Below are 25027 nucleotides of genomic sequence, written 5' to 3'. Positions count from 1 at the left end.
GAAGCTGAAAGGGAAAATCAAGAGAGTCAAAAAATGTCCAAGAGATGCTTGGAGGTTATTTAAAAACACAGTCTTAAAAAAGCTCACGCTGGAATGTGTTCCACAGGGTTAGGAAAGGCAGCTCTTCAGTCCAAAAGAAAAGCAACCCTGGTTTACAAGGGACGTTGAGGAAATTATTAGGGAAAAAAAGATGTCTTTTAGAAAAATGGAAGTCCAACTTAACTGATAAAGAATACCAGAGAGAACACAAAATGGTGGCAAAGAGAAGCAAGTTAGCTGTAAGGGAGGCAAAAAAGGATTATGAGGAACGCATGGCTGTGAACATCAAAACCAGCAACAAACAGTTCTCCTTCAAGTACATCAAAAAAGCAGGAAGCCAGCAAGGGAAGCAGTAGGCCCGATAGGGATGACAAAGGAACAAAGTGGGTGTGCTAAAAGATGACAGGGAGATTGGCAGTGAAAAGCTTCGGAAATCGAATTCCTTTTGCATCTGTCTTCACCTCCAAGAGGAGAGGTGAGGAAAAATTCCTGCACCTGGAACCAAGCTTCCTTAGGAGGCTTAATCCTGAGGAACTAACGGAAGATAGTGGTAGACAAGGAAGAAGTTCTGGCAGCCATTGATAAACTAAATGCTACCAAACTCCCCTGGTCCAGATTGCATTCACCCAAGAGTTCTTAAAGAGCTCAAGCATGAAATTGCTGATGTTCTCACTCTATTACGCAACTTATCCTTGTAATCAGGCTCCATCCCTGAAGACTGGAAGATGGCCAATGTCACACCAATCTTTAAGAAAGGATCTAGGGGGGACCCGGGAAATTACAGGCCAGTCAGTTTGACATCTGTTCCTGGTAAATTAGTAGAATCTGTCATTAAAGATAAAATTATAAAACATGTACAAAAGCAAAACCTGCTGAGAAGGAGTCAGCATGGCTTTTGCAGAGGCAAATCCTGTCTTACAAACTTACTAGAGTTCTTTGAGGATGTAAATAGGCATGTGGATAAGGGGGAACCAGTGGACATTGTCTACTTGGATTTCCAAAAGGCTTTTGACAAAGTTCCTCACCAGAGACTATTGAGAAACTCAGCAATGAAGGAATAAGAGGGGAAGTCCTCCTATGGATTAAAAACTGGTTGAGAAACAGGAAGCAAAGAGTGGGTGTAAATGGGAAATTCTCACAATGGAGAGATGTGGGGAGTGGTGTCCCCCAAGGATCCGTATTGGGACCAGTGCTCTTTAACCTATTCATAAATGACCTGGAAGTAGGGGTGGGTAGCGTGGTGGCCAAGTTTGCGGATGATACCAAATTATGTAGGGTGGTGAGAACCACAAAGGATTGCGAGGAGCTCCAAGCGGACCTTGATAAATTAGGTGAGTGGGCTAAGAAATGGCAAATGCAGTTCAATGTAGCAAAATGCAAAGTGATGCACATAGGGGCAAAAAAATCCAAACTTCACAGACCGGCTACAGGGGTCAGTGCTATCAGTCACAGACCAGGAAAGGGATTTGGGCCTTAGTTGATAGTTCCATGGGAATGTCAACTCAATGTATGGCAGCTGTGAAAAAGGCAAACTCTATGCTGGGGATAATCAGGAAAGGAATTGATAATAAAACTGCAAAGATTGTCATGCCCTTATATAAATGCTGTGGTGCACTAATCACACTTGGAGTACTGTGTCCAGTTCTGGTCACCACATCTCAAAAGGATATTGAAGAGATAGAAAAAGTGCAGAGAAGGGCAACGAGGATGATTGAGGGACTGGAGCACCTTCCTTATGAGGAAAGGCTGCAGCGTTTGGGACTCTTTAGTTTGGAGAGGAGACGTCTGAGGGGGGATATGATTGAAGTCTATAAAATTATGCATGGGGTAGAAAATGTTGACAGAGAGAAATTTTTCTCTCTTTCTCACAATACTAGAACCAGGGGGCATTCATTGAAAATGCTGGGGGGAAGAATTAGAACTAATAAAAGGAAACACTTCTTCACGCAACGTGTGATTGGTGTTTGGAATATGCTGCCACAGGAGGTGGTGATGGCCACTAACCTGGATAGCTTTAAAAGGGGCTTGGACAGATTTATGGAGGAGAAGTCGATTTATGGCTACCAATCTTGATCCTCTTTGATCTGAGATTGCAAATGCCTTAACAGTCCAGGTGCTCGGGAGCAACAGCCGCAGAAGGCCATTGCTTTCACATCCTACATGTGAACTCCCAAAGGCACCTGGTGGGCCACTGCGAGTAGCAGAGAGCTGGACTAGATGGACTCTGGTCTGATCCAGCTGGCTTGTTCTTATGTTCTTATGTTCTTATGTTCATCCAGTGGCCAGGAGTCTCACAACCAACATGTTTTAAGCTTAGCTTATTGACCATCATCCTTGGACTCTTACTGCCAATAAGAATCCAGCCCTCCTGATGGACAGCAAAGGAAGAAGAAGAGTTTGGATTTAAACCCTGCATTTTTCTCCTGCAAAAAGATTCAAGGAGACTTACAAACGCTTTCTCTTCCTCCCCACCCCTCAAAAGACTAGCCCAAGGTCACCCAGCAGGCTCCATGTGGAAGAACGGGGCAACAAACTCAGTTCACTAGATAAGAGTTTGCCGTTTAGGGGGAGGAGTGGGGAATCAAACCCAGTTCTCCAGTTTACAGTCTACCACTATTAACCACTACACCATTTTGGCTCTCTGAAGCTGAAAGGAAGCTGAAACTGACATGCACCAGAGTTCCCAATGCTCTATCCCGCCCTTGCTCCACAAATTCACCTCCTTTTGTTGACCACACAATTAAATCTTGGCGTTATGGGGTTAATCCAGGAGAGGCAGCCATAAAACATGTCTGAGTAGAACTCTGGCGCCACAGACCAATTGAGCCCTGTCTAGCTTCTTTTAAATACTAACATATTTATAAGTTTGGATATCACTCCGACCTCTTCCAAAGACCAAAACAATCAACCCAAGGGGCCTCTCAGACCTGATCATATTGATCTCGTCTGGCTTGCAGGTCGTCATGAAAATCCATACCGTGAGTTTTCACATGCGTGTCTCAGAACACATCAAAAGTCACTTTCCCACAGAGAAGAGGAAATGCAGCTCTCTTCCCACACAGCTCTTCTCCCTCCGACATTCAACTCGCTCAACCTCGGGGTGGTCAAAGAGACCTGAAAACCACAGGAAGGGGTCCGGCCCTGGTTCCCCACATAGGATTTTCATCATGGTGGCCACTCCCAGAACTGCAACTGAACTGCTCTCCAGGTGAAGCAAGATACGATCTTCCACACAAGGCTACTGCTGAAAATGGAAGGCCGATGTCCCTCTCCCCCTAACACTGTGATGGTGAACCTTTTTGAGACCGAGTGCCCAAATTGCAACCCCAAACCCACTTATTTATCGCAAAGTGCCAACCCGGCAATTTAACCTGAATACTGAGGTTTTAGTCCTGCGTGAACCCCCCCGTTCTGCCCTGCGCTGCTCCAGTGCCTCCACCCCACCCACTCAAGCAGGGGCCAGCCTGCTCTAGCCTCCAGCAAGTCCGGCGCGCACCGCTCTGCACCTCTCTAGCATCTCCGCCTCCTCTGCCCCCCCTTGGGCATCAGCCACCCGGAGCATAGGCACCAGGCCTGTCAGCTGAGCCCTCCCTGCTCGCTGCGGGGTGTTGTGCCCAGTGGCCCAGGCCAGCCTAGATGTGTGTGTGTGTGTGGAGGGGTGATTTTCTGTCCCCCCCACATGATTAACTCTGTGCGCGCGTGCCCACAGAGAGGGCTGAGAGTGCCACCTCTGGCACTTGTGCCATAGGTTCGCCATCACTGCCCTAACACTTAGTTAGCCCTACCATGTTGTTTCTTTGTCCACATTTGCAGCAGCCAACAGTGACAGGAAAACCAGATGGCCAAGAATGGCAGGAAAGGAGGCCGAATTCACTGCGTGGACAGCGCCCTGCGACAAGCCTCATGACCAGCTGACTAGTCCCACCCTCTCCCTGTTTCATAAGGACTACGGTGGCCCTCAAGGCTCAGCTCCCATCCCTCTTTATGTCAACATCTAAGTTTCTAGTCCCTCAGGTTTGAAGCTTCTCCCTTCTCTGAGCCTGCATCCTCTGCCACCGTTCCCCTTTCAGCCCACCTGGCTCCGGGTCCTTTGCAAACAGATCAGACGATTTGTTTACCTTGAACAAACTCTGGAAATGGGACCGTCTCAACCAAGCACTTTCCCTGTCCGTCCCACTCCTCAGAACTTCATCTGCCCCCTTCACCCTTCCTTCTGTGTTCCCTGCATGCCTCCCCTCCGTTTTTTTTAATGATGCATAAAGTTCATTCAAATTATTGCTCCAGGAAAATCTCAATTCCACAACCTACATAAATTATGCAAATTAATTAAATTTTCATAATTTATTCTGCCTCTCTGGGGCGCTGAAGCCTCATCCAGTATCTCTTGGAAAGCTTGCTGGGTCTTCTAAACTGCCCTGCTTGAAGCATGTCCAGACGCCTATTCTCTGCTCCACAGGAGCTAGCTAGAAGCTTGCTCAAAAATACAGCTGCTGGTTCAGAATGATATCTAGGAGAATAAGTTGCAATCAAGCAGTTTCCCGGCTCATTTCTCAATTCAGCCATCAACTGTCATCAGGGGATGAATGAGATTGGCCTATCTTACAGGGCTGTTGTGAAGATTCCTACGGTAATGTACACAAAGCACAAATATTAAGTGCACTCAGTTTGCTAAATTTGGCAGCCAGTATCTATGTATAATTTGTGTGTTTGGCCATGCTGGCAGGGGCTGATGGGAATTGTAGTCTATGAACATCTGGAGAGCCACAGGTTGCAGACCCCTGATCTAGCTCCTGCTCTGTCCAGCCACTTCACATGCATGCTGCACCTGTTTGAGAACATTTTAAGAACCAGCACTCCTCGTCTGTCCCCAAACAGAACCTGGCTGCCAGCATTCCCCGCATCTCCACCTTCATCTGAAAAAGGAGGGCCTGCAGCCAGCATTGAAGACATGATGCAATCTCTGTCAACCACAGAGAGATGGAAAGAGCTGCCCACAGAACTCCAAACCTTCGACGTTCCCCACATCATCTGGACTTCCATTTGGCATCGCCCCCATACTTCCAAGCCTGCCACTGGACTCTTATAAAGCCTGTCTTTTCAGACAGATTACATTATCTGGGTGCTCAGATTGCACTCAATAACAACATCTAGTTAGTGTCTAACCTGGGCGAGATGAGAGGTCAAGAAGGTCAGCTTCTCTAGCAACGGCCCAAAGAACAGGGGGGCCCCAGTAGAAACTCTGGCTTTCACTGCGGAGATTTCTAAATAAGACGCTCCAACCTGTCAACCCCAAAGTCTCTCGGCAGAGCCCTCGTCTCATTTCCCCGCTTGGCTGTTCTGCAACGACAGGACAGGACCCCGTGACAGCCCTTTCCAACATGCCAATATGCCAATTTGACGGTTTAATATTGTTACCGGTAAATGTCAATGGCCCATTTCTGCTGTCACCGTCTAATGAAAATATCACACCGATTTGGACACAGAGGAACGCAGCAGTTTTCCCCCTCCTGGATAAATCCAATATGTCGGGTGATTTTGTTAGGCGACAAGGTAGATATTGGTAACCTGATCTAGAGAAAGACGTGACGCTCAAAGAGGCGTTCCGGAAAGCCTGGAAATTACTAGGAAGACAAGAAATGCGCACACGGGCGCTCATATAAAGCCTGCTTTGGTTTCATGTTGAGATCAATAGGATTATAGGTCTAAAAAGGGGGAAGGAAATCAGGTTTCTGTATGCATGCTCCAAGCAACTCCACATTCTCAAGGTGAAGTACAAGACCAATGGCAAACGGCATTTATCACCAGGCTCTTTGCTCACGAGAAAGCAGGGCCCGATTCAGATAAGCGTTATGCAAGTTCTCCACCACAGGAGATGGTTCCTCTCGGCTTCGAGACCCTCCTCCAGGCCATACGCTCGTGTGGGAAAGCCAAAACACACCCATCCCGAGGTCCCCCACTGCACCTGCCGACAGGGCTTTTAGAAAGTGGGTGGGGCTAGGCGTGGCTTCCCCCCAGCAGGGCTTCTGATTGGCCGTGCAGATCAAGAGGTATCCTGTGAAACAGAATTTCTGCTTGAAAGGTTGAAAAGTTCATATTAGAATCAGATAGAACGTTTTCCATAGTGCTTCGAGGTTTGAAGGCTTTCCTGAATATTATTTTGGTGCCTTACCACACCCCTGTAAAGCAGGCCACTCTTCTGCCAGAGTCTCTCCACACTGGATTTTTGGCATGCAAACCCGATATTCACGCATGGGCCGAGATCAGTGGTGGTGAACCTATGGCACGGGTGCCAGAGGTGGCACTCAGAGCCCTCTCTGTGGGCACGTGTGCTCAGAGTTCATCATGTGATAATAGTGTAATTATTTCAGGGAGATTATTAGCATTAAGCCTAATTTGGGGGAAGCAGTGTAGGTAACCCTGTTAAGCACTGTTAAACCCCACTGATTTTCATGGGAAGAACTAAAGCACAATCATTTACCTGAGAGTAAGCTCAGTTGCTGGCAATGGGGTTTGCTTCTGAGCAAACCCTCCTAGGGTCAGGATTCACTCGTTCGAAGTGTTGCACAGTTGCTTCAAAGTAAAGCCACCGACTACCACCAAGCTTACTCCTGAGTAATGCACGCCTTTCTAAACTAAAACCTCAGCATTCAGGTTAAATTGCCGTGTTGGCACTTTGCGATAAATAAGTGGGTTTTGGGTTGCAGTTCGGGCACTCAGTCTCGAAAAGGTTCGCCATCCCTGGCCTAGATGCTGAGCAAGTTAGCTGGGATCCTACTCTTCCTATCATTTCTATTCCAAAGACAAATTGAAGCCAGCCAGAAGAGTCTGGTTTCCTCAGCCCGCCAGAGTGAGAATGCCTCATTCTCTGGAAAGCAGAGGACTCTCAGACATCCCTGAAGGCATGTTTTAAGAACTCTTTAGGGTGAAGGGAAACTGCTTGCAGAAACGCTGGCCATGCATGTTGCAGATCGCAATGTAAATGTTTTTCTTTGGAAATACTCTCTTTCCATGTGCAGAACCAAGAGAATGTAACGACCTGTCTTTCAGAGCTGGGTTTTCTCCAGACTTCACACCCTCCTCCACTCTTCCACTCAAGCTGAGGCCTCTTCAAATTATTGCCTCTGTTTTTATGAGGTTATTTATGGTCTGCCTTTCTAGGACCCACTGGGGGGTAGGTGGGCTTTCCATAGTGAAGTCAAGTACAATCAACACAGTGGGACTTCCAATCAGCCGTGCAAAACAGCCTGGACTGCAGAAAGCTGAAAACAACCAGAAGTCTCAAACTGAGCAGAAACAAAGCGAGAGCTTTTAAACGTGACATGTTAAGCAGTGTGGAAAGTGGCTGTTGTGGCCTTTCCAGACTGCGCAGCCATGGTCCGGTGGCTTTAACTCCTAATGTTTGCCATTAAAAACCCCAAACCACAACCACACAGACCAGAAAACCCACAACAACCTATTGATTCCTGCCACGAAAGTCTTTGACAACCCAGTGTGGGAAGTACCTAGTCTGCAGCAGACTTTCAGTAGCCAACAACAGAGGTGTGGGGGGTGGCGGCACCTGGGGCAACATCTGCTCCGGGTGCCGCCACCCCCATCCTCCCCCCGTGCCCCACTTATCTTAGCCAGCAGGAGACTGCCGCGGGACACCCCTTGGCCCAGCCCCACCAGGTTGCTCCTTCAGCCAGCAGAGCCTCCTTTGGCCAGAGCAGCCTGGCAGGGCAGGGGCAAGGGGAGGGGCGTGGGGGTGATTCTCTGCCTCCCCACATGACCAGATGTGCACGCTCTGCCTCTTGCTGACAGCTATATAGTAGCCTAGATCACAGTTCCTATCCATTTACCAGAGCATCATTCTGACCATTTCATTACAGTCCTATTTCTAGTTCCACCACCTAACCAGCATTAAGCATTGTATTGTCATTGTGCACGCACAACGAAATTTGCAGCAGCATTCCTCGATGCACACAATTTCAGACTCATACCCCATCCTCCCTTTCCCCTTCCTCCACCCATCCCTACACAGCCCTAAACACATCAACACGAAGGCACGGAGTTCAGCATAGCCACAGCTCTAGAGTAGAAGCTGTCTCTAAGCCTCTTTGTCCTCTTTGTCCCAGCACCCAGCAAAAAAAATAAAAGTCAATTATCTGGGCAAAGCCCTCGCATTTGGCCTGGCCCATTAGCTGCAAGAAGTGGGCCTCTCCACGCAGAATCAGGCCCCACACTTCTGGCTGCGGGCATTCAGGGACCACAGATGACACAGAAAGAAGGCCCACGGTGCCAACAGCACCAGAGCAAATTACAGATAGGGTCACCCCTCCAATTTTAATTCTACCCAGCCCAGTTCTCCAGATTAGAATCCATCTGCTCTTAACCACTACACCACGCTGCTTTGGGATTCCTTAAAACAGAGAAAAGAGGGAAATAAAAACTAGCTCCTCTTCTGGCCACCGTAGCCCTGATTATCTGCTACAAACTTCCCCTTCACACACCTGCCCCCCCCACACCCCCCCCAAATGCTTATGGTGTGTGGAAGTGCCCTTCCTAAGAGCATTCAGTCTTCACCAAGTTGAGAGCAGACGCCGCGCCCCTTTTTTTGGCTCTCCGTTCAGCACCTAACAACGGCATTTCTGCACATCATGGCTGAGGCCCGTAATGAAGAAAGACGACATCCTCGAAGAACCAACAAGCAGACCAAAAAAGAAGAAAAAAAATTAAGATCACGGAGCATTAAAGGGTTCCCCCAAAGGGCCTGCTAATCAAACAGCCAAATCTTTCATAAGCAACCAATCCCAGCAGAGCAATTAAATCCTTCCCCTTTTAAAAGGCTCCTGCCTGTGTCTGGGGACGCACACCTCCCCCAACAACCAAACAGAAAATTTGCAAAAATTCATTTGATAAATTAACCAGGGGAAAGAGAGAGAGACAGAGGCTGGGAGGTTCTTTTAAAAAAATCTTTGTTCTTTTTTTTTTTAATTACAGAATTCACAATGCCTGAATAATGTTTAATAAGAGCGATGAAAAATTCCTAGCAGCATTACAACGCAGCACAAAAGAATTAACCTGCTTACCGTGAAGAACTGCATATTTAATTAAGAACAGAGAGTTCAAAAACTATCCAGAGACTTCCAAAGTACTTTTGCCGGAGGGGCTGAATTACATGCTCGCGGGCTGCTAACCGTGCTCCGGCGCTGCGCCGTTACCCGAGAGTCCCCATTAAGTGACAACGGGCAGATGACAGCAAATTCATTCCAACAGACAACATGAACTGAAAGCGTTCGCACGGGGTAGCTGGAGAGAAGGCAGACTAGCCTGCTGGTGGAAACCAGACCCCTTGTTGATAGAGGCAATAATTAAAGAATAATGTTAATTAGCTTCTTTTATTGGAGAGAAAAGTACTGTCACAGGAGGCACGGCGGTGGCGCGATGCTTCTCGGCAGCCGCGCGCCTGGCAGAAGGGCCCGCTTTGCTTTCCACAAAAAGACGTCTCGGGGTTGCCTCGGTGGCAGGTTTTGCTAATCAGATATTTACTGCAGCAATCCTCGGAAGGCCGGATTTCAATAGAGAGGAATCAAATTATGGGGAGGGAGGGGAGACGCGGCATTTTGAATGCAGGGAACTGTACGCTCGCAAGCCTCCTTCCTGCCCTCGCCGCAGAGAGGTGGCGGAGATTGGATCCCAGTTGTTATCTTGGTGCCTGGACTTTGCTCCCACCAGCTACCAAGGTGGCCGGACAGCATGCGCCTTGGAAGCAGAGACCCAGTGGCTTGCAAAGGGAATGCATGGCAGGCAGGATGGCATCATCAAAAAAGCAGAGGCGTACTCGGGGTAAATGGCGCCTGGAGACAAATTGTCTCCAGGGTGCCCCCAGGCTCCATCCCCCACTGCCCTCAACCCCGCCCATGTCACCATGGACATGGGCAAGGTCTAGGGTGCCCACCTCCCCCCCCCAGACTCCCCCTGCCGGCTGGGGAGGGGAAGGAAGGGAGGGAGGAGTCCAGGGTGGGGTTGAGGGCGCTTGGAGGCACCAGGAAGTCCTGCTGCCTCGTCATTTTTGCATGCCTCGACTGACACGGACTGGTCGAGGCACACGAAAACGACGAGCAGCAGGACTTCCTGGTCATGTGGGGGGCTGATTTTGCGCCCCCCACATGACCAGAAGAGTGGCGCCCAGGGACAAGGGGTACCCCTTGTCCCTAGGTAGATACGCCACTGCAAAAAAGCATGCCTTCTCCCAAGCAGTTCTCCACTCAGGTCCTGCTGTATGTTAAGGCCCAGGGTGAAGAACTGTGAGCAGAGGTCAGCAGGCACCTCCAGGATGGGAATTCCCTGCCAGCATGGTTTCCCTGGGATTTTTTCTCACTTCATCTATGCCTTGCCTTCCTCTCCGGTGGGCATCCAAAGAAAGCCAATGCAATTCTGGGCTGTGTCAATAGGAATACAGTGTCTGGACCAGGGGTCTGCAACCTGTGGCTCTCCAGATGTTCATGGACTACAATTCCCATCAGCCCCTGCCAGCCCGACCAATTGGCCACACTGGCAGGGGCTGATGGGATTTGTAGTCCTTGAACATCTGGAGAGCTGCAGGTTGCAGACCCCTGGTCTAGATTGAGGGATGTATTAGTACCACTCTATTCTGCATTGGACAGACCTCAACTGGAATACTGTGTCCAGTTCTGGGCACCACAGTTCAAGAAGGATATTGACAAGTTGGAACGGGTCCAGAGGAGGGCAATCAGAATGGTCAGAAGGCCTGGATTCCATGCCCTATGAAAAGCAGCTTAGGGAGCTGGGTATGTTTAGTTAACAGAAGGTTAAGGGGGGACATGATAGCCATGTCTAAATATCTGAAGGGATGTCATGTTGAAGAGGGAACAAACTTGTTTTCTGATGCTCTGGAGACCAGGAGTATAATGGATTCAAGGTACAGGAAAGAGATTCCACCTAAACATCAGGAAGAACTTCCTGATAGTAGAGGCTGTTTGACAGTGGGATTCACTGCCTCGGAGGATGGTGAAGCCTCCTTCTTTGGAGGTTTTGAACAGAGTCTGGATGGTCATCTGTCTAGAGCAGTGGTGGCAAACATTTGGCACTCCAGATGTAATGGACTACAATTCCCATCAGCCCCTGCCATCATGGCCAACATCTGGAGTGCCAAAGGTTCGCCACCACGGGTCTAGAGTGCTTTGATTATGTAATCCTTGCATGGCAGGGGTTTGGATTAGATGGCCTGGGTGGTCTCTTCCAACATGCCTTCAGAGCCATGAGGGGCTGGAAACTACCCTTCTGTTTTTCATTTTTTTCAATTGCAACCTAGACTCGTTTCACTCGCAGCCAGGTATTTTCTGGACCCAGCTAAGTTTACTGATCTTGAAAGTCTGAAATTACCTTAGGACCAAAATATACTACTAATCCTAACCAGCCAGGACCTGAGATCTAGTGGCGGCACTTTCCTGAAAGTTAGAGTGGTATTCATGCTGGGCAGGACCTTCTCGGTAGTCACCCCTAAGCTGCGGAACTCCTTGCCACTGTGGTTTGATTGGCCCTTTGCTCTGGAGCTCTGTTAAGATGAGTCTATATGAAAAGAGAGTTCACAGTTCCTGGCATGGCAGTTCTTCAGTTGCTGCTGAATAGGTGTTCACCTGTACTGCCGTTCCTGGATTTTGCATCATGTGTGATCTTCGAAAACTTTGAAACATCTTTGTAAGCCACCTCGAAGCCTCCAGGAGGGCAAAGTTTTCAGGATGACCAAATACAACCAAGGCGCTCTGTAATTCTGCCTTCCCATGTAGCTGAAATATCCCTCCGACCCTTCGTGAGCACGCTTCTGCAGGCCTACGCAACCAACTGAGGCTGCCTTACAGAAGCGCAGCTGAGTGGCTCAGAGGGAATGACGCACAGCCCAGCTCCCACAAGGGCATATTTACTCGGTCCCCAGATTGGTTATTTACCTTTTGAGGGAGCCGTGTGGCAGCATCACCGGCGAGTGCACGCCACGCCAAGCAATTCATATTAAGACTGCCCCGCGTGAAGCTGTGAGTCACTTCAAACTGCCGCTAGATCAATACTCCTGGGTCCTCTCCGAGCTTTTGGGAAATCATTAAATGTTGCACCAAAGTAGTAAAAAACCACACAAAGCTCAATAATTACACAGCAAGGCCGCATTAAAGAGCCCAGCAAACTGCTTTGTAAAAAGAGAAACAATGAAATTATTTGCACACTGTGTTGTAGGCAACCACTGATCTAAATTTGTAGAAAGCAAAACAAGGCTAAAACAAAAAACGACACACCTTCTTTGTGGTGCAATTTTGCCCGCCGATAGGAAAGTATTTTCAATTGCAATAGAAGGGAAATAAATGCACAGAGAAAGCAAAGCAGACGCCCATTTGACCCGCAGGTCACATTCAAATTCTTGCAAGTGAATGTCTTTCCCCAGTGAATGTCTTTTACCCCATCCAAGGCAGAGGGGAAAACAAAGGCATAAATTTGATCTGCCCTCCCTAGCTGATCTCTGGTAAGCCAAATAAATATCTTTCATCCTTGCACATGTTTTCCAATAAGGAAAGATCGCTCCAAGGTGACAGAAATAGGAGAACCAAAATATCAAAACCTTTGCATCCAAGGAGGAGAAAAATACGTGCAAGTCAACAGAAAAGAAATGAACCCAGGAAATGAGAAGTCTACAGAAAGGCTACACAATGCAGAAGCAAAAAGGGAGACTCCGTCATTCATTGGGCCATAGGCATTCTCCTTGCATCAATTCATAAGATTTAGTGAAGCCCCAAGAAGGCACAGAGATTGAATAAATATTGATAATTACCCCGGCAGAAGTCAATACCAGCTTATTAATCACCCAATATTAAGAAGGGCATCTTTGGCATTTTCCACAGAGGGACTAGTTTGTTTGGTTTCTTTGTTCCTGTTGCCAATACAGTGCCCTGACAACGGGGCTTCTCCATAGCTGTATTTCCCAATACCCCACCAGCAGCCCCTACCCCTGTCCCATGCCTCCAGGCTTGCAGGGTTAAGAACATAAGAACATAAGAACTAGCCTGCTGGATCAGACCAGAGTCCATCTAGTCCAGCATTCTGCTACTCGCAGTGGCCCACCAGGTGCCATTGGGAGCTCACATGCAGGAGGTGAAAGCAATGGCCTTCTGCTGCTGCTGCTGCTCCTGAGCACCTGGTCTGCTAAGGCATTTGCAATCGGAGATCAAGGAGGATCAAGATTGGTAGCCATAGATCGACTTCTCCTCCATAAATCTGTCCAAGCCCTTTTTAAAGCTATCCAGGTTAGTGGCCATCACCACCTCCTGTGGCAGCATATTCCAAACACCAACCACACGTTGGGTGAAGAAGTGTTTCCTTTTATTAGTCCTAATTCTTCTCCCCAGCATTTTCCATGGATGCCCCCTGGTTCTAGTATTGTGAGAAAGAGAGAAAAATTTCTCTCTGTCCACATTTTCTACCCCAGGCATAATTTTATAGACTTCAATCATATCCCCCCTCAGACGTCTCCTCTCCAAACGAAAGAGTCCCAAACGCTGCAGCCTCTCCTCATAAGGAAGGTGCTCCAATCCTTCAATCATCCTCGTTGCCCTTCTCTGCACTTTTTCTAGATTTCTCAGATTTATTATCACATGGTTATAAGAAACTGCACCAGGATCTCTGAATTCCCAGCTTTCGTTTTCAAAAAAGTACAATCTAGGACCCGTTTGTTGTGGAGATATGCCTTTCCCCTTATATCTTCACAATGGAAAGGGCAGTTCAGCCCCAGACCATCAGGAAGGTGAAAACGGGTACCTTCATCATCATGGTCATGGCTTGGGTGCGAGTCAAGCGGTCCCTGGAACACTGGCCACAACTCAATGCTACTGGCCACCAGCAGCCATCCAGAGGGCTTTCCCCACTTACCAGTTGCGGCACGCTACTCCCAGCGCGCTCCTGGCACGAGTGACTTCTGCCGCGGGGTTGCATTTCCCACAGTCAGAAGGTGCCGTTCCTTCAGCGCCAAAAATGACGCGCGCTGAAGGGGCGGGAGAGCGGCAGCGTCGGGGCGGCTGCGTGGTTGCCGCCCTTGCAAGTGGGGAGCGCCGCTGGACCCCGCGCTACTTTCCCGGAGTAGCGCGCAGCAAATGGTAAGTGGGGGAAGCCCCCTCGACAGCAGCCTGGCAGTAACTTTCCTGGAGTCAGTCCAGCTAAACCAGGGGTAGGGAACCTGCGGCTCTTCTGCCCTTGCACTGTGGTTCCACGAGCCGAGCTGCCAGCCCCATCCTTGCCCGCCCTGCAGGCAGCAGGGCGGGCGCATCCATGCGCTTCTCAGAATGAGCAGAGTAAAAGGTAAAAAAAACCCCTATATATACAGTGTTATCTTTATTTTAAACGTCAAAAGTTATTTGCGGCTCCAAGTGTTTTCTTTTCCCATGGAAAACGGGGCCAAATGGCTCTTTGAGTGTTAAAGGTTCCCTACCCCTGAGCTAAACATTGAGTCAGTCTAGCTCAGTGATGGCGAACCTATGGCACGGGTGCCAGAGGTGGCACTTGGAGCCCTCTCTGTGGGCACGCGTACACAGAGTTTGTCATGTGGGGGGCTGAAAATCACCCCCCCACACACACACACACATCTAGGCTGGCCTGGGGCACTGAGCACAACGTGCGCCCACCGCGGTGAGCAGGGAGGACTCGGCTGGCGGGCCTGGTGCCTGTGCTCTGGGTGGCTGCTGCCCGAGAGGGGGGTGCAGAGGAGGCAGAGATGCTAGAGAGGCACAGAGCAGTGCGCGCAGGACCTGCTGGAGGCTAGAGCAGGCTGGCCCCTTCTCGAGTGGGTGGGACGGAGGAAGAGGGAGCCAAACGGTTTTTCTAAAACCTCAGCATTCAGGTTAAATTACAGGGTTGGCACTTCGCAATAAATAAGTGGGGTTTGGGTTGCAATTTGGGCACTCGGTCTCAAAAAGGTTCGTCATCACTGGTCTAGCTAAACATTGTTGTATGTTTAATTGGGATCCTTCTGGCTCTTATTAAGGCCACCACACTGCAATCCTGCTTCGTTCAAGAGGTGGTCAGTGATTAGACAAGAGAGGAGAACCACAGCAAATGTGGCGGCTCTGTATCAGGCAGGGGCAAATGCTGAACACAGACAGAAGCACTTCCCTCCAGCCAACAATATACCTTGGGAGTGGGTGGGGTTTCCTATACACTGCAGTGGCAACCACATTTCCTGTACCGTGGAATTGGAGATGCATGTAGGTGGGCGGGGTGTGTCCTTCTCCAGGTAGAAAATAACCATAACAACAATGTTACCAAATATTCAGGTTGTTGTGCTTTCAGTTGTATGGTTGTTCCAGCAGTATTTTCTCGACGTTTCGCTTACCTGGGCTGGCATCTTCAGAGGATCCTCTGAAGATGCCAGCCACAGATGCAGGCGAAACGTCAGGAGAAAATGCTGCTAGAACACGGCCATACAGCCCGGAAACCACACAGCACCCAAGTGATTTCTGCCGTGAAAGCCTTCGACAATACAATGCCACAAATTTCACTAGTGAATTTCACTTCATTCAGTTATTCAGCCAAGCAAGTCAGCTTTTAACAGCTCCCCAAGACAACTGGTTCTCAAGACGGCCATTTGGGGGAAAAATAGCGAGATGCAAGCAAACAATTTTAAATGTATTTTTTAAAAAAAAAACTGTTAAAACAATCAATAAGCATTCTATAAACCACAAACATTTAGGATCAGGGAAAACATCAAGGGTTTAATAGAAGAACAGCAAGAATAACCAGGAAGCTTAAGGCTTTTTTGGAGTAATATCTGAAAACAAACTCCAGCAGAGAAACACGGAGCTGCCTTCAGCAGAAAAATCACAAAAAGGCAGATATTGACTTTGCACGACTTGGGGGGGGGGGGCTAGGGGCCCAAGTCCCACCCCATCTGTCCTAGCTTCACCTCCTTCACCTCATCTGCCCCACGGCTTAGATAGGGGGCAGCAGCAAAAACACTTGGGAACAGGCGAACGGGGAGTCACCACCACTAAGACCTCTGACATGCGGTACCCCAGTTACTTGGCGGACTACACAAGATGGGAACGGTGGAGCAGAAACCTCATGGAAAATCTCAGTTGCCAGGTCATGTAGGAGGAGGCTGTTCAAGGACCATTCCTATTTCAAGACACGCACTCCGAGGAAAGATCTTTATTTGCACAGTCCAGTGACTGTAACCACCATCATAAAAGCCTTATATTGGAAATAAGTATTGATAACAACCCCCCTTCAATTCCATTATGTCAATTTTGCCGTTACAAATGAAATGTGTACATGCAGCTCGATCAATCACTTGTTTAGTTTTGACTCAAAACTGAACCCTCCACCCTGCAGACTCCAGGTGGCTGTACCCTTTCTCACAGAAAGATAATAGTTCAGTTAATAGCTTTTAGGCAGAAGTTCCCTCTGGGGCCCGTCCTCACTCCTACCTGTGCTGCAGGTGCTGCCCAGGTGTGGTCTTGCAGGAGGGGGTGAGTTAAGCTTCTGCCCTCTGCTTTCTCCTTCCACTCCACAGCTTAGGACTATAGTGGTAATAACTTGCTCCTCCATGTTATGGACTATAGCCTTATCATCCCCTGCCAGCATCATGCTGGCAGGGGATGATGGGAACTGTAGTCCATAACATCTGGAGGGCCGCAAGTTTGACACCTGTGGCTTAGACTGTGGTGAGTGCAGGTGGGCTGGGTGGTTTGTGGGCTACTCTGTGGCCAACTTGTGCATTTACTTTCCTTGCTGCTTCTGTGCTTGTAGCCGAAAGTCAGGATGTGGCCCTCGGGTGAGCTCTGCTGTGACCACTATTCCCCACTGCCTTTGCGATACTTCCTCACCCACCCCTAATCAAAGTCCGCTTTAACTTGGGCTTCTCACACCCTTCTCTGCATCCACAGCTGTTCCAATCTGTATAGGCTTACTCTAAAGTAAACCCCACTTTACTCATGGGCTTACTCCCTAAGTCGTGGTATGTCCAAGAAGTGGCCCCAAACCAGGCAATTTTGCCAAATCTGTTTCTTTGGGCCAAGTGACTGAGTTTTTCCTCTCTCTCTTGTAACCCTTGCTCCATGTGCCGCCGGGAAGGGTTGGGGGCACTAGGACCCAAGCGGAACAAATATGTCCCAGGAAGTGGTGGCGGATTAACCCATGATCGAGCTTGCATCTTTTGATGAGAAAAGGCATAGAAGTACATCCAAAAAATATTTTTAAAGGACCCAGAATTTAAATAGACCAGGTGCTCGGGAGCAACAGACCAGGTGCTCGGGAGCAACAGCCGCAGAAGGCCATTGCGTTCACATCCTACATGTGAGCTCCCAAAGGCACCTGGTGGGCCACTGCGAGAAGCAGAGAGCTGGACTAGATGGACTTTGGTCTGATCCAGCTGGCTTGTTCTTATGTTCTTATGTTCTTAAATAATCTTCCTGACTTTGTGCTGCTTGTTGTGGGTTTTTCTTTTCTGCACTAAAGACAGACACAGCCTGTCACGAACCTATATGGGTCAGGGTCGGTCAGAACTTGAAGCAGGGACTTTGCGATCTGCATGAAAGTGCCCTTTTTGGAAAGAATGCAGAGTCCAGAGAAATAGGTCACAAGAACTTCACCAACCAAAATGAGCCAATCCAAGCAATGCTAGACACTGACAAGGAGGCTACTTAACAGCCATTAGGAGATCCCTTCTGGTCTTATAATGCCTTCCAAAGAAGCATACAAGTGCATATGCGCGCTGCCTTTGTCAAAACCATTATTTTGTGCATTATTGGGCATGGTACTCTGAGACAACAGAACTTCTGCCAAAATGTATTTTACTTTCAAAAGGATGACGGGAGCAGGGCTAGGTAGGTATTAAGACCCAGGCGGGGCTTGCTACAACAGAGAAGGTCCAGAATGCTTTGTTCTGTGCAGGAGGAATACACAACTCTACTATCATCTTTCTGTGAAACAGAGTATAGATCTGAGTCCAGTTAGCATACCAGACACCAACAAGATGGTGTCAAGTGCTATAGCTCCTTCAGTCATATGCAGAGGGATCTCTGACTCTTAACAGCTCATACTGAGAAAATATTGCTCCTCTGTAAGGTGCCACTGGGCTTGAATCTAGTTCATCTCAAACCAGATAACTTCATCGGTTTTCTGTCCACACTGTGTTCTGTCAACACAGTTGTGGCTCCTGTGATTTTTTAAAAAATGTTTTACCGATACTTTCAAATTTCATAATTTACACAAGCCTTAATGAATCAGCATTTTGTGTACCTTTTGCAAGAAAAGAGTTTGTAACGTTTTTAATAGTACTTTTTAAAGAACCATCGCGCTTACATGGCTCTTCTCATAGGGGGTGCTCAAAAAGAGACACACGCCTACTTGCCATGACCTGAAAGTTTATTCTCAAACCCCCCCCACCCGCTGCACCCATGGGAAGTAGTTCCCTCAAACCCAAAACAGAAATTCTCTTCCAAATCTGGCGCCAAAAAGCAGCAAGAACTTCTAACCACTTTTTAAAAAGACTGCAACAATCACAATTTGCGAGCTGACTGTCAAGAAATTTGCAGAGCGTAAAGGAAAACATTCACTCGGGGATCAGAACACACGGCGATAATGCCTGCATTTTTATTTTTAAACCTCTGAGGGCGAGAAGAAAAACGTGGGAGGGCAGGCTGGCTTTGCTGGCAGACGGAGAGAGACCGAGAGAGGCTTGCACCGACTCTGCAAAGATTCTCAGTTCCACAAGAGCATCTCAAAGGAGCCTCCGGTTGGGGGCCAACCCCGGGCCTCCCTCCTTTCAGGCAAATTTGCCAAATCAATTAATATTCACTGCCACACACGGCCTGTCAATCTTCCAAATCGGCTTCCTTGCAAGTCGTTTAGGATGCCTTATGAGTCTTGCTCTCTCGTAGGAATTTAGGAGCTTCAAGACTCCAACGTTACCAAGAGATCCGTACCGGCAGTTATTCCTGTAGTCACCAATGGCGAGTAGCAGTCCTCTCTAGGTGACCAGAGAGGGAGACAGCGGATTGTGCTTGCGATTCAGATCTGCCCAACTGCTTAAAATAAAGCAACTGCGAGTGGAGTGTTTTCCCAGAACTTTTCCTCGTTTCACTGCTTTTCCCCACAGGCTAAACCATTTCACTTTCCTCCTCCATAGCAATGTAAGAGGCCAAGACTTCCGAATTTTGCACCCAAAGGTGGCTGTATCTGTCAAGCACGTTTGTATCCCAACATTCCTCCAAGTTGCTTGGGGCTCCCCTTTACTCATGAAGGAGCTGAGGCTGAGAGAGAGCAACCCATCCAAGGAACCTCCTGGCAGAGTGTGGATCTGAACACAACTCTTGCAGAATCTTCACTAATCACTACACCCCCCCTGGATTTGGAAAGATCTTCATCAGAGAGTCAGGGTGGTGCAGCAGTGAAGAGCCTAGGACCATGGTGGCAAACCTTTGGCACTCCAGATGTTATGGACTACAATTCCCATCAGCCCCTTCCAGCATGGCAATTGGCCATGCTGGCAGGGGCTGATGGGAATTGTAGTCCATAACATCTGGAGTGCCAAAGGTTCGCCACCACTGGCCTAGAATGTGGGAAACCCAGATTTAACTCCCACTCAGTCACAATGCTAGGTACTCCGCAGCCAATTACCTTCTCTTTCATCCTGGCCTACTTCACAGGGTTGTCTTACAAGGACAAATACAGAAGAATGAGCCCTGAGCTCCCTGGAAGAAGGGCATGGAAAATATGGACTAAACCCCTTCAGTAAACAGAAACCCACCCCTATTGCCCCAGCTTATGAAGATTCCAGTTACCGCTCCTGGCTGATAGCAGCTGAGAGGTTGCCTTTTAAAAATTTGATTGTATTGCATTTATACCCTGGCTGTCTCCAACCACAGTCAGGCTCCAGGTGGCTGAGAAACGTTCTGCCAGCAAAGTGTCTGGTCCTTGGGGTGTTGTGTGTTTTCTCGAGTTAAGGAGTTGTGTTCCAGGTATTTTTTTCTCCTGATCGCCATCTTGCATCTGTGGCTGGCATCTTCAGAGGATCAGTTTCCATCAGAGAGGGAGCTCAGATGAACTACTTCATCAGCCCCTGTCAGCATGGCCAATTGACCATGCTGGCAGGGGCTGATGGGAATTGTAGTTCCTGAACATCTGGAGAGCCGCAGGTTCCCTACCCCTGCACTAGAGCATCTCAAAGGCACCTCCCGCTGGAGTGTGCCAGATCCTCTGAAGGTGCCAGCCACCGATGCAGGCGAAACGTCAGGAGAAAATGCTACTGGAACACGGCCATGCAGCCCGGAAACCCCTCAACACCCCAGTGATTCTGGCCATGAAAGCCTTCGACAATACATTGTCTGGTCCTTCCTTAACACCATCAGCACATGATGGGGTTCTGGCTTCTGCCAGTACAGCTCAGGGAAGAGGCTGCAGCTTGAGGGCAGGGCCCCTGTTGCTTGCAGAAGGTTTCAGGAGAGACCTTCCTCTCATAAGAACAAGTCAGCTGGATCAGACCAGAGTCCATCTAGTCCAGCTCTCTGCTACTCGCAGTGGCCCACCAGGTGCCTTTGGGAGCTCACATGCAGGAGGTGAAAGCAAGGGCCTTCTGAGGCTGTTGCTCCCGAGCACCTGGACTGTTAAGGCATTTGCAATCTCAGATCAAAGAGGATCAAGATTGGTAGCCATAAATCGACTTCTCCTCCATAAATCTGTCCAAGCCCCTTTTAAAGCTATCCAGGTTAGTGGCCATCACCACCTCCTGTGGCAGCATATTCCAAACACCCATCACACGTTGCGTGAAGAAGTGTTTCCTTTTATTAGTCCTAATTCTTCCCCAGATTTCAAGCAATGAATGCCCCCTGGTTCTAGTATTGTGAGAATCATCCTCGTTGCCCTTCTCTGCACTTTTTCTATCTCTTCAATATCCTTTTTGAGATGTGGCGACCAGAACTGAACACGGGACTCCAAGTGCGGTCGCACCACGGCTTTATATAAGGGCATGACAATCCTTGGAGTTTTATTCTCAATTCCTTTCCTAATTATCCCCAGCATAGAGTTTGCCTTTTTCACAGCTGACATTCCCATGGAACTATCCCATGGAACTCTCCTCTCCTCTCCTGCAAACTCTGGATTACTGCTGCCAATCTGAACAGACCACACATGCTGGGGAGCCCAATGGGCCCTTGGTATGACTCAGGAGGCCAAGCCTCCACCCGCTCCTCGCTCCTCTCCACCTCAACTTTCAGGCCTCCAGCCCCCACCCCCCCCAAAAACCTCTAATGAGCCGCAGCGTGCACACAATTAATTAATGGGTTTATTAATTAGGAAAGAAGTCCCCCTTCGGGCTGCAATTGGGGTCATCCATTTCTCCAGTTAGAACAGCTTGTGCTCAAGATTAAAAAAAACCCTTCATCATCTTCGGCAGAGATTTCATCTGGCAGAGTTTCAATTATGCAAACCACAGAGAGGGGGAGAGCGGGCACCGAGATGAGCTGGGGGCTGCCTCGTGCTCCCACTTTCTCACTACCAATCGCCGGAAATGGCGGTCACTTGCCTCTGCTGCTCCCCTCCACCTCTTGGGTGCCTTGCAGTTACTTAAGGATATTTCCTTGGCTCGGACCCATATCTCGCAGCTGGCATCCACGCCCAGCTGGATATTGCACAGGCTGAGCAACAGCAAATGCTTTTAGTTGCTTGGCTCTGTCCACACAGCACCTCAGAGTCAGGTCTGAACTTTCAAAATGCCAAAGCTCTTTTCATCAGGGTCAGGAAGCAATTCTCCTCCAGGCCAGATTGGCCAGGGCTCTTGCCATCTTCCAGGCGTGGGACAGGGGCCACTGGAGAGAACTTGTGGGAAGAGGAAAGGAAAAGGAATTTGCAAGCCACCTTGAGTCTCCTTACAGGAGACAAAGTCAGGGTGTAGATCCAAACTCCTCTTCTTCCTTCTCAAACTTTAACATGAAAGCTCCTTGGAGTAGAGACCCACCTCCTCCTAGTCCAGGGGTCTGCAACCTGCGGCTCTCCAGATGTTCATGGACTACAATTCCCATCAGCCCCTGCCAACATGGCCAATTGGTGTTTGGAATATGCTGCCACAGGAGGTGGTGATGGCCACTAACCTGGATAGCTTTAAAAGGGGCTTGGACAGATTTATGGAGGAGAAGTCAATTTATGGCTACCAATCTTGATTCTCTTTGATCTGAGATTGCAAATGCCTTAACAGACCAGGTGATCGGGAGCAACAGCCTCAGAAGGCCCTTGCTTTCACCTCCTGCATGTGAGCTCCCAAAGGCACCTGGTGGGCCACTGCGAGTAGCAGAGTGCTGGACTAGATGGACTCTGGTCTGATCCAGCTGGCTTGTTCTTATGTTCTTATGTTCCATGAACATCTGGAGAGCCGCAGGTTGCAGACCCCTGGTCTGGATGAATCACAAATCCATGGAAGGAAAGGGACTTGAACCCAAGACCCAAGATCAGCTCCCTCCCACCGTTTCACATTGGAGGAGAAGAGTGGCTGCGGTTATCCCAGTAGCCGTGCCTCTCCCTGGTCCTCCATTCTAAGTGCACCGTCTCCCAAGCTTCCCAAAGTTAATGGGACTGATTGCTTATTTATTGCTGTCATCCCCGATAAAGAAGAATTTTGACACGTTGTTAAATGATAGCACATTTCGGTAAGTCAAGCTGTCACAGCATTTAACGGATGTCTCAACCGGCTGATACATACGTAAAATTTATGCACTCCAGAATATCACTCGGCAAGAATGTTTTAATCAACATCCCACCTTTTCCTCCCCTGAAGTTCTGCACAGTGAAAATGTTCCGTCAGGCAGTTACACACTCCGCAGCCCTCCAAGACACAAAACATACACAGATGATGATACACAACTGACTTCCAAACTCTCCAAAAAAGAACAAGGCATGTGACCTAAGATAAAGCCCACAGGGCTTCAGAGAAAGCTAAATGGAACCTCCATGTACAGAAGCATTCTACCCCTGAACCACCCCTACGGCACAAACCTGTTGCCTTCGTGTCCTGCTCGTGGTCGTCTCAAGGTGCTTTTCTGTGTAGCTCTCAGAGGAACTGCAAAACACAGAGGCATCTGTAGTGACAACGGAGAATCCACACTGGTTTTTCCGGCCTTTTCTCAGACCCCTCACCCCCCGAGTCTGTTATTCCACCCCCTGCCACTGGAGGGATTTTTTAAAAAATCAGTTGTCATATTGCTATAATGTTTTGATGATTTATCTCCCATGGCATCCAAATGGACTTCGACCCAATGTTTGACAGCACTGAGAAATGGATGAGGAGATTCATGTATTGATTTAATTGCTTTACTGCATTGCTTTATTGTTTTTATCTCATTGATTGTTGCAAGCTGTCCTGAGCACATATGGGAAAGGGAAAGGGAAAGAGCACATATGGGAAATCAATCAATCAATCAATCAATCAATCAATCAATCAGTCAGTAAATCAATAAATGGCATCCAAATGGACTTCGACCCAATGTTTGACAGCACTGAGAAATGGATGAGATGTATTTATTGATTTAATTGCTTTACTGCATTGTTTTATTGTTTTTATCTCATTGATTGTTGCAAGCGGTCCTGAGCACATATGGGAAAGGGAAAGAGCACATATGGGAAATCAATCAATCAATCAGTCAGTCAGTAAATCAATAAATGGCCAGCATTTATTTGGTGTGGGATTTTAAACCTTTTTACTAACAAAATCAAGACAACTTCACAATTAAAGTTGCTTAAACATTTAAAAAGGTTAAAAACCACTAAAGTGTACGGTAATATTATGAAGATATACACTATACAAATTAGTCAAAACTAATTACCTAAATCTAAGTTCTGGATGCTGGGCAACCAAACTGAATCTAGTACATTTAGGCATTTGTCTTTCTATAGATAATTTACTTAAAATGTATATCCTTAAATTTTTCATTCCTACATATCAGGGGGGAAAAATTCTTTTTTGTAGCATAAAGAATTCTAGCCCTTTGTTTACGGCTCTCGGTGCTGGTTTCCTCCCGTTTCCTTCTGTTTGCCTTCTTGTTGCTTAAGGAAACTAGCGGAGGTGGTTGAGCTCTCGGGCTTTATGGGCTTTCAATGCCCCTCCTTGTATGGTGCAACGGTTCGTCTTGGCGGTTTAAACTCCGTCCTCAGGCGAGTTCCCGTAAAGTTGTCCAAGCTAGCACCCCTCTCCTACGACTGGGGAGTAGTCTGAAGCTATTATCAGACCTCTGTGCAACCATACAATTGTGTTATTTTTGTCTTCTCCACGCACTGCACGGAGAAGAGGTGCCGCCCATCTTCCCTCAACCGGAAGCTTCCTCTTTTTTTCTAGCATAAAGAATTCTAGCCATAGTGTTGCGTATAATGTTCTGAAATCTTTAAAGGGAAGTTCTTGCCAAGTCGGGTCCTTAAAGGAAAGGTATATCTCTGCAATGAAAAAGGCTAGAGCAGAGGTACCAAACTCATTTGTTACGAGGGCTGGATATGACATAAATGGGACCTGGTTGGGTCGGGTCGGGTCGGGCCAGGCCTGGGGCGGGGTGGGGGTGGCAACCTTGGCTGGTCCTGTAACGTCCCTAAGGGGGTACCTGGACAGGTGAGCCTGCAGCAGGGTGGGGTGGCTGCCTTCAGGGGCTTACCAGGCCCTTGAGCCCCCTGAGGCAGCCCCCATCCCCGCTCGTAAGGCTGCCTTGCAGGCCTGATAAAACCCCCTGAAAGGGCTGGGTCCAGCCCCCGTCCAGATTTGAAACCCATGAGCTACGCAGTGGTGGCGAACCTTTGGCACTCCAGATGTTATGGACTACAATTCCCATCAGCCCCTGCCAGCATGGCCAATCGCCATGCTGGAAGGGGCTGATGGGAATTGTAGTCCATAACATCTGGCTGATGGGAATTGTAGTCCATAACATCTGGAGTGCCAAAGGTTCGCCACCACGGAGCTAGAGACTTGCATTTCTTTTAAATT

The 25027-nt window shown here is 48.4% G+C and overlaps 1 protein-coding gene across 7 annotated transcripts in view; it reads right to left on the bottom strand.

Annotated features, from left to right (window-relative positions):
- CUX2 (cut like homeobox 2) overlaps positions 1-25027 on the bottom strand; it is a 208576-nt gene that overhangs the window by 174824 nt on the left and 8725 nt on the right. For 2 of the 7 annotated variants that reach the window (XM_048514218.1, XM_048514225.1), the window contains exon 2: positions 23059-23122. The exons of the other annotated variants lie outside the window; for them this stretch is intronic. In XM_048514218.1, coding sequence (XP_048370175.1) covers positions 23059-23122 — 64 coding nt within the window. The remainder of the gene's footprint in view (positions 1-23058; positions 23123-25027) is intronic. 7 annotated transcript variants of the gene reach the window in all.

The sequence above is a fragment of the Sphaerodactylus townsendi genome, linkage group LG13 (genome assembly GCF_021028975.2).
Source record: "Sphaerodactylus townsendi isolate TG3544 linkage group LG13, MPM_Stown_v2.3, whole genome shotgun sequence".
NCBI classification, from domain to species: domain Eukaryota; kingdom Metazoa; phylum Chordata; class Lepidosauria; order Squamata; family Sphaerodactylidae; genus Sphaerodactylus; species Sphaerodactylus townsendi.
Note: the sequence above shows the minus strand (reverse complement) of the source record. Positions and strands in the feature narration are given on the sequence as shown.